Source organism: Otolemur garnettii, unplaced genomic scaffold (genome assembly GCF_000181295.1).
Source record: "Otolemur garnettii isolate 467f Iridium unplaced genomic scaffold, OtoGar3 scaffold00140, whole genome shotgun sequence".
NCBI lineage: Eukaryota > Metazoa > Chordata > Mammalia > Primates > Galagidae > Otolemur > Otolemur garnettii.
In genome coordinates, this window is record NW_003852535.1 from 3,967,038 (window position 1) to 3,976,918 (window position 9,881).

The following is a 9,881-nucleotide window of genomic DNA, read 5'->3' on the forward strand; positions in this document are numbered from 1 at the left end:
TGAAAAATTATTATTTGTTTTTTGGAGACAGTTTTGCTATGCCACCCTGGGTAGAGTGCCATGGCGTCATTGTAGTTCATAGCACTCTCCAAGTCCTGGGCTCAAGTGATCCCCCTGCTTCAGCCTTCTAAGAAGCTGGGACTACAGGCACCTGCCACAACGCCTGGCTAATTTTTCTGTTTTTAGTAGAGATGAGGTCTCGCTCTTGCTTAGCCTGGTCTTGATCTCCTAAGCTCAAGCCATCTTCCTATGTTGGCCTCCCAGAGTGCTAGGATTACAGGCAAGAGCCACTGTGCCCAGCTGAAAAATTCTTAAAAGTTAACTTGCCCAGTGTCACTTGGATAGTGGGGATAAGCAGGATTCAAACTTAGTTCTATCATCAAATGCCATCTCTTTCTGCTTCAGAGCAGCTAATGTAGGCCCAGGGAGGGTCTGGGGGAAGGAGCCAGGACTGCATACCTACAGTGAGTGCTGTCAAAGTACAGAAGACTGATCCAAAACCCCTGTTAATATCTGCAAATGGGGGGGGGGGTGTTGGTCTCTTCCTTAACTCATTCAAAGTTCAGTTCTTTTGAAAACACTCCACAAGGCAGGATGTATTGCAGATACTACCCATCCCCCCACCTCAAGGTCTCTTTACCCAGTGCACCTGTCATTACTGAGACCAAAGGAGAGCTGTGTACATTCTGGTCTTTGTCAACAGTGACTCCTGACCACACTGTTATTCTTTCAAAATATATTTTATTAGTGGCACATGGGATTTAAAGTTATGAAATTTCTTGCCAGAGAGAAAGTAAATCCTGACAGACTAAGAATATTGAGCAGATACGTCATAGCAGAAATAACATTTCCAGTGTAAAGAGAGACTATCAGGAATATTCTCCACCAAGGAAGTTACTTTCCTCACCATGCTGACTGTACAGCTTGACTCAGTGGGGCAGGAGAGGGTGTCCCAAGCACTGGACAGAATGAAAATTCATGGCATCATGGTGTCTTGTTCACACCAGCTGGCTCCTTCCTTTTGTTGGAGAGAGTGTAGAAGCGGGGAGCCCATTCCTTACTAAATGACCCTTTATACCAGAGGGCAGCAGCAGGTTGAGGCTGGATTGTGGGAGAACACTAGGTAAGGGGGCTCACCTGTGATCCCAGGAAAACCCTCAGATTTCAAGGAACCTCAGAGTGTCTTCATTTTGACACTCTGTCTCCCAATTAGGGAGCTATGAGTTAGTGGAGGGTCCTTTGGAAGTATCCGGAAACAGGTCTATGTTAGTGAGTCAGAGAAGATCTGAACTTTCTTAGAAAAATCAGTTTACTCATAAATGAAGAACATTTTCCTTAAAGGATTTTTGCTTTTACTGCATGTTTCTGCAACTCAAGATGAACATTCCAGGATTCCCCTGGACTTTGTCCATTAGCTCTCCTGCTGCTCCTGCCTCACTTTCAAACACTGCCACATCCACTGGGCCTCCCCTCCCCACCTCGCCAGCCCATGGCTCCTCATTTCAAAAGGCACTGCCTGCCCCAAGGCACTTCTGCCACATCATGATTGTGTCGCTTCTTTCTAACCTTGCAGGACAGGAATTGCGCACGAGAAAGGCTCTAGTAGTAGAGTTGGTCATCTTCACTAGTCTTACTTTGATCTTAATACAGAAATTTAGAACCCACCCCTCAACCACATATTCAGATACTTACTGATCATGGCAACAAAATGAGTGACAGACAACATAATTTTTCCATTTCTAGATCTAATTGATTAAGCTGCGCCCCACACCCGGAAATTGTACTTTACTTCCAAGCTGCCATCTAGAATACAATCTTCCGGGACTTAGGGCAGGTCCGTGATAGTGGTTTCATCCACGTCGAGTCCAGAGTGCAGCTTGTCGTCCTTTGCGGCCGCCCAGGGCATCGAGGCAGAGGTCCACTTTACCACCCAGTCTCCGGTTTTGTTAATCAAGATGAGACCACCTAAACCTTTGAGCCTTGACTTCATATAATCCAACGACAAGTTGGCAGCCTCTTCTAGTGACTTTCCTGAGAACAAGGGAAGGTTGAAAGCAACACACATTACTGAAGTGAACGTGATGGGAAAGTCATTTGCAGTGTGAAAAGCCAAAGTTAAAGATTTTAGGTAATTTCCACTTGAATGCTTAGAAGGAGGGTCTTTGCTTCCCTGACCCGAGACAGGGCCTCCTCCCCTACACCTGGGCTCAAGGTCTCCATAACACCCTCTTCTCCTGAGATGTCCAAGTGTTCTAAACGTTCTCCTCTCCAGATTCTAACAGAAGGTGGGAAGGAATTAAAACAAAGTGCTCACAACCTGAAAGCAACATCTGCAGCAAACACGAAAGGGTGCATATGCAGGGTGTTCATGAAGGGTGTTTAGTCACTCTAAAATAGTTTAACATTGGCTGGGCGCCATAGCTCATGCCTGTAATTCTAGCACTCTGGGAGACTGAGGCAGGTGTATCTCTTGAGCTCCCAAGTTCACAGCCTGAGCAAGTGTGAGTAGTCCCAGCTACTTGGGAGGCTGAGGCAAGAGATCACTTAAGCCCAAGACTTTGAGGTTGCTGTGAGCTGTGACTTCATGGCACTCTACCCAGGATGACAAAGTGAAACTCTGTCTCAAAAAAAAAAAAATTTAACATAGTAAATTGCACACAAACGTTACGTCCACCCTGCATTTCTCCACACATTTATCAAATAGCTTCTGTGTACTTGTCTTCACAAATTATTGAACTTGTTCTAGGGTCTGTGTACCTTGTTCTAGGTGGAAGAGAGTGAGTCTGGCCAGATTCACCTTCAGGATGCTTTCCCCATGCCCGGTGGTTGAAATGGCTCCAATTGCATTGTCAGCGTAGCCTCCAGATCCTGCTCAAAGAAGGTGATTGGTTCCATCTGAGCAGCAGTCATGAAATTTACACACACACTGTAAGGTCAGATTAGTATCCATGACCCATGGATGCAAAGGTGGCCAGTTAAGTGCGGTGTAAATGCTCTGAAATCCAGGAGGACAAAGGAGCCTAACAGCATGCTACAGGCGGCAGAGCTGCTCTTCCCGAAGCATACCCAGCCTGCTCAGTGAGCCAGCCCCTCCCCACCTCCTCCCATCCCACAAGCTATGAAGGAAGAGTGCCATCACTACATCCAAGAAGACCATCAAGTTTAATAATTTGGGGAAAACTAACAGCCCCCAAAGCCAACATCCATGCATATGGTCCAATGACTTGGAGGTCAGTTCTGTTCGTTGAGGGCAGGCTTGATTGCACCCGAGGGAACTACTCTGGGTTACCCGTTTAAGTGGGGGTCTGGAGGTAAGGTTGCTTTGATAAGACTTCTTCCTTGTTTTGCTTTGGATTAAGCAACCTTACAATCTTCTGTCATTCCTGTATCTTTTCACACCAGCTACATTTGGCCTTGGAAGGGTTCACCTTTGCTTTCCCCTAGTTGATACAGAAGCATTATATGATTGATATTAGCCTTATTAACTGATGCTGGACATGGACTTAGGACTTGAGGTGTGCTCAATGTCACCAGGCTGCAAGGGTTCTCAGAGGTGGATACCCCTAGACCTGGCTCTGGAGGGAGTTGAGATGGGACAGTGAATGAACTACTGCAACGGGAGAGTTGCTTATCCTTTATCCTATTAGCTTCTGCTGTGGGATGAGCTGCCTATATCCCATGGTGTCAATAGGCCCTAACATTTGGAAGCAGCCAAGTCTTTGTTTTCTTTTCAGTTACTCTAGTACCACAAAAGGCCAGGGTGACTCCAAGAGTGGTCCTGGCATGGGTGACAGGCCTGTGAAAGCATCCCCCTCCACACACACTTGTCATGAGTACACAGTGACCACTGCTGGTCCCTGGCATCATCTCTCCCAATGGGGCACACAGGGCCAGCCGTGGAGCTGCTAGGGGAGAGCACATTTGGTCTTGCCACCAGGACAAGGACCTCTGAGAACTGAGGGTATGCCTGCTCTCTCTTTGAGTGTTACCACTGTGACTCCAATTTGAAGTTGGTTTCTGGGGTCTGACTTGGGGTGGCCCAGGTCTGAAGCCAAGTGGATACAAAACTCGCACTACTGACTGAGCAGAGTTTGGTAGGGGTTTTGCTGAGTATAAAACTCTAAGTTTGTGACAAAATAAAGGGTATCAACAACTGTCAAGTGTGGGGCAGTGCCTGTGGCTCAGTGAGTAGGGCACTGGCCCCACAGGCTGAGGGTGGCGGGTTCAAACCCAGCCCTGGCCAAACTGCAACAACAACAACAAAATATAGCCGGGCATTGTGGCGGGCACCTGTAGTCCTCCAGAGGAGGACTCAGGAGGCTGAGGCTAGAGAATCACCTAAACCCAAGAACTGGAGGTTGCTGTGAGCTGTGATGCCACAGCACTCTACTGAGGGCAATATAGTGAGACTGTCTCTAAAACACACACACATACACACACACACACACATACATAAAGAACTTTTTTTTTTGGTAGAGACAGAGTAAGAAAAAAGAACTGTTAAGTGCAGATTATTGCTAAACACCAGAGGGAAGGTAGGTTTAGTTTTTCACTAATAGTATAAGCTGCTGTTTGGGACAGATAGGACAATTTAGCTATTTCTCAAAACTTCAGTCATCTGTAGGCATTTCAGGATTCCATGAAAACAGTGTGAAAGTCTGCAGGGAGTGAACATATACACACCCTCGCCCTGCCTCTCACCCACTCCTAGGAGAGAGGTAATGTGCTTCCTTGTTAACATGCACAGTTCAATCTGTAATATTTATGTAGAAGTGGATCACTTTCATGCCACTCAAATCTAATAACTGAAAGTTTAAGTTTTCAGCTTTCTTGGATCGTTAATTTGAGCCCATGCCTGGGAAGAGCTTGCACTTACTTAACCCTCTGTTGAGTTAAGTCTGTAGTTCCTGCCTCTGGGGCTAAAGAGAAAACAGAGGCACTACAGGGCAGCGTGGGTGCAATGTTAGCCTCCCACCTCCATTTCCCTCCCCAAGTCATTCCCCAAGACACACAATCTAGGAAAAACGCCCTTGCAAAGCAGAACCCTGAACAGCCCCATTGCCATTCCCGGAAGTGCTTAAGCTGCCACCAAGAGGAGAAAGGAAATGCAGAAAGAAAAGAAGAGAAGGGCAGAGAACAGAGAGGGAAGAGAACCCGGTGACAGGGCAGGAAGGGGGAGGGGCAGGAGCTGTCCCCCGGTCCTACCAATACACGGTGTGTCTCCAACTCGGCCAACCATTTTATTTGTGATGCCCCCTGTAGAGGTGGCGTAAGCTACGTTTCCTTTGCAGTCCAAGGCAACAGCACCCACAGTTCCCAAGTTTCTGTCAAAAATAAACAGAAAAAAGTGACAGGCTAGAGATGAGAAACACCCCATAACCAATAATGTAGCTTAAAAACACTTACAGGCCCATGTTGCAGGTTGTTAATGGCACAGGGGGTCCCCTTTACCCCCAACTTCCAAGATCTGAGGCTGTGGCACAGCCTGCTGTCTCCCTGCTGCACGTGGCAGCTCCAGGCAGACGGCTCTCTGTCCGTTCCAATCCCAACATCACCATCTTCTAGCTGTGTGACCTTAAGTGAAGTTATATTCTCTGTCTCATTGTCCCCATCTACAAATTGGGGATAAAAATAACAGAGCACATCTCAAACTTCAGTCTGCACACACAAGATCCCTTGGGTCCCTAGGCCCACCCTGGATTCTGGAGCTGCCACCAGGAGAGGAAAGGGAGAAGTGCATGTGCAGATGCAGCGGGGGCCCAACACACTGCCTCTGCGCCTGCTGTCACGGCTTAGTTAGTAAAAGTACCCCTTTACTCTCAAAATCAAGTTCCAGGTGAATGGTAACCATATGATCATCCAATTTTTAAAGGACAGTGTAAAGACTTTTATTCTGAATGAGATGATAGGACACTGGGAAGTTTGAGCTGAGAAGTGTCATAATCCGAGTTGAACTTTAAAAAAATACTCATTCTTGGCTCGGCTTCTGTAGCATAGTGGTTACGGTGCCGGCCACATGCGTTGAGGCTGGCAGGTTTGAACCTGGCCCAGGCCAGCTGAATGACAATGACAACTGCAACAAAAAAATAGCCGGGTGTTGTGATGGGTGCCTGTAGTCCCAGCTACTTGGGAGGCTGAGGTAAGAGAATCGCTTAAGCCCAAGAGTTTGAGGTTGCTGTGAGCTGTGATGCCATGGTACTCTACCAAGGGCGACATACCGAAACTCTGTCTCAAAACAACAAAAAACCTCATTATTACCACTACACTGACACTTTCTGAGTAGCTAAAATGAAAAAGACCTATCAAGTGTTGGCAAGGATGTGCAGGAACTGAAATTCTCATTCAATACTGCAGTGAGTGCAAACTACTGTCAATTGGCGCAGACCCTTTGGGAAGCCACCTGGCCACGTCTACTGAGGTGGAACATATCACACCTGTATTCTGTCCATGAGAAATGTGAACACATGCTCACATGCTCACATTCTCGTATGGTGTGAGAAGCCAGTTACATGGCTACCTTGGGGGAGGTAGTGAATGGAAGGGGGCAGGAGGGGAGTCTCTGGCCACATCCTGCCTCTCTGGTGGGTGGTGGGTACATGGGGTTTCACAATCTGTGAAGTTCTATAGGTATGCTATACATCTATAACATTTTATCTGAAAATAATTACTCTGGTTGAGGTGTGAGGTTGACTGAGGGAGACAAAAGCAGAAACAGAGACCAGTCAGAGGCTTGAGGAGTGGTGGTTTGTCAGGGTGGTTTCAGCTGAGTGGCTGAGCCACAGGCAGGAGCTGGGACCTTCTGAAGGTGGAGCTGATAGAATTTGCAGGTGGAATGCACGTAACAGAAAAATCATGAAAGATACTGAGGCTTTTGGCTTCAGCAAATAAAAAGATAGAAGAACCGTTTATTGAAATGCAGAAGACTATCAGGAATACATTTTTTTTTTTTTTTTTTTGAGACAGAGCCTCAAGCTATCCCCTTGAGTAGAGTGCCATGGCATCACGCTCACAGCAACCTCCAACTCCTGGGCTCAAGCGAGTCTCCTGCCTCAGCCTCCCAAGTAGCTGGGACTACAGGCACCCGCCACAACGCCCGGCTATTTTTTGGTTGCAGCCATCATTGTTGTTTGGCGGGCCCGGGCTGGGGATTCGAACCCGCCACCTTAGGTATATGTGGCTGGCGCCTTAGCCGCTTGAGCCACAGGCGCCCAGCCAGGAATACATTTTTTGTTTTGTTGTTGGCACATCTGTTAAGGGGAAATAAAACATCCAGATTTGGACAAAAGCTTGAGGTCAGGTGACCACATGGAGAGGCTGAGTAGTAGCCGAATGTAGTCTGGCATCTGAGGGGCTAGAAAGAAAAATCCAGCATTCTACCCAGAAGAAAACAGGAACCTATTTTCCATCATCACAAAAACTAATTCCAGAAGGCTAAAGACTTAAATATAAAACATAAAATAAAATCTTTGAAGAAAATCTAGGTGGCTGGGTGTGGTGGCTTACACCTGTAATCCTAGCATTTTGGGAGGCTGAGGTGGGTGGACTGCTTGAGCTGACGAGTTAGAGACCAGCCCGAGCTCAGGAGTTGGAGACCAGCCTGAGCAAGAGACTCCATCTCTAAAAAAAAATAGCTGGGCACCTGTAGTCCCATTTACTTGAGAAGCTCAGGCAAGTGGATCACTTGAACCCAGGAGTTTGAGGTTGCTGTGAGCTGTGATGCCTGGGCACTCAACCCCAGGGACTGAGGGAGGCTGTCTCAAAAAAAAAAAAAAAAAAAAAAAAAAAAAAAAGACAAAAGAACTCAAGAGAAAAAAAATGAGCACAGGACAAAAACAGGCAAATTCACACAGAAGAATGACCTCCACACAAATGCAAAATGATCAAACTTATTGTCAGGGAAAAGTACATTAAAGTGGCAGTGTTAGATAAGGCAGGAGGTACTCCCTAACATTTACAAGGGTCCCGGGCAAGAATACAAACACAAACGGAGGCCCACATACCATATGTTTAATATTTAGAAGTTATAACTTATGTTCTATCCTCTTACTGTGGTAAATGTATCTTGAAAAATACTTTTTTGTATCTCTCTCTATATATTGTATATAAGGTGTACAACATATTTTGATATACATGGACATAGTGAAATGATTACCGGAGTCAACCTAAATAACATATGTATCATCTCACGGTTTCCTTTTTTTTTCTGATAAGAGTACCTAAAATCTACTCTGAGCAAGTTTTGCTGTATAGTATTATTCTACAGTCCTCAAGTTGTACATTCGATCTCTATGTTCATCCTCCATAACTGCAGTTTTGAGTTTTATACACAGTACCCGATTTACATCTTCCTGTTCTCCTATCCTACCCACCCCTGCCCCTTGGTAACTACCATTCAATTGCTTCCATATATTCATTGTTGCTGCTTGTGCTTTTTTTTAAAATTCTGCATCTAAGTGAGATCATGCAGTATGTTTTTTTCTTTGTCTGGCTTCCGGCTTACTTCATTTGTGTCTTCTAGGTTTGTCCATGTTGTTATAAATGGCAGAATCTTCTTTTTTCTTAAGGCTGAATAACAGTCCATTTGTATATACATCACGATTTCTTTACCCATTTATCCGCTGAAGGACACTTTGGTTGTAACCTATCTTGGTTACTGGGAATAGTGTTGCGATGAACATGGCAGTACAGATATCTTTATGAGGTGGTAATTTAATTTCCTTTGGGTATATACTCAGAAAAGAGATTGGTGGATTATTATGGTAGTTTTAATTTAAATTCCTTTAGGACCCTCCATACTATTTTCAAAGCTCTGATTTTCATAGGACTGAAAGTTTACAAGCTATCAGTTATTATTATGCATACCTGAGTCAACTGTTGATCAGTTGGTGATGGCAGATGAATGAATACACATACATTTCATAAATTATTATGTATTCCATAAATTAATTTTATCTTCATTTCATGGAGCTCTGATTATGTTCTTATATTCAACATTTTAACACAACATGAACTCTACTGATAAAATGCCAAATAAGACAATCTTTCTTGAGTCAATGTAGTTCTTCATAAGCTTTAAATTACTTTTATTTATTTATTTATTTTTTTGAAACAGTATCTCACTCTGTTACCCTGGGTAGAGTGCCCTGGCATCACAGGTTACAGCAACCTCAAACTCTTGAGCTGAAGTGATTCTCTTGCCTCTGCCTGCCGAGTAGCTGGGATTATAGGTACCTGCAAAATACCTGATGCCCAGCTATTTTTGGACAGGGTATTGCTCTTACTCAGGCTGGTCTCCAACTCCTGAGCTCAGACAATCCACTGCCTTGGCTTCCCGAAGTGCTGGGATTACAGGTGTGTAATTTGGGCTTTAGGTTTTAGGTGTGTAATTTAGGTTTTTGGGGGGTTAAGTTTATTAATAGAAAACAAGTTTATACTAATTGTAGATAGTATGAATTCAAAATTAATTTCATTTTCTGTTGAAATCCATGACTTGCTCTTTGAGTACCTTCTGTGGTTTTACTTAACTCTCTTTATGTAAATTCAATTAGATTAACTAATTCAATCAATTACTTTAACAGCATTTAGCCGATATTCTTGTCATGTGTCTGAGATCTGTTATAAGGTCAAATATGAGTTTTAATCAAGATGTTGCATCTTTGGTCATATCTAGAAAATACTGTATTTAATCCCTCTATTGCTCCAAAACATCATTACTATTGGCACAGTTGAGGTCATATATCCTAGAAACAAATTCAAACTATAAGCAGCATATGTAATATAAAATACTTCTGGAATTCTTTTTTTTTGAGACAGAGCCTCAAGCTGTCCCCCTGGGTAGAGTGCTGTGGCATCACAGCTCACAGCAACCTCCAACTCCTGGG

General features: G+C 44.6%; 1 protein-coding gene across 1 annotated transcript in view; it reads right to left on the bottom strand.

The window, feature by feature from the left end:
- Positions 1–755: 755 nt before the first annotated feature.
- The window catches only part of ASRGL1 (asparaginase like 1), a 27,016-nt gene continuing 17,890 nt past the window's right edge, over positions 756–9,881 (bottom strand). The window contains exons 5-7 of the mRNA XM_003798727.3: positions 5,206–5,324; positions 2,758–2,868; positions 756–2,031 (exon numbers count right to left, since the gene is read on the bottom strand). Coding sequence (XP_003798775.1) covers positions 1,826–2,031; positions 2,758–2,868; positions 5,206–5,324 — 436 coding nt within the window. The 3' untranslated portion in view covers positions 756–1,825. The remainder of the gene's footprint in view (positions 2,032–2,757; positions 2,869–5,205; positions 5,325–9,881) is intronic.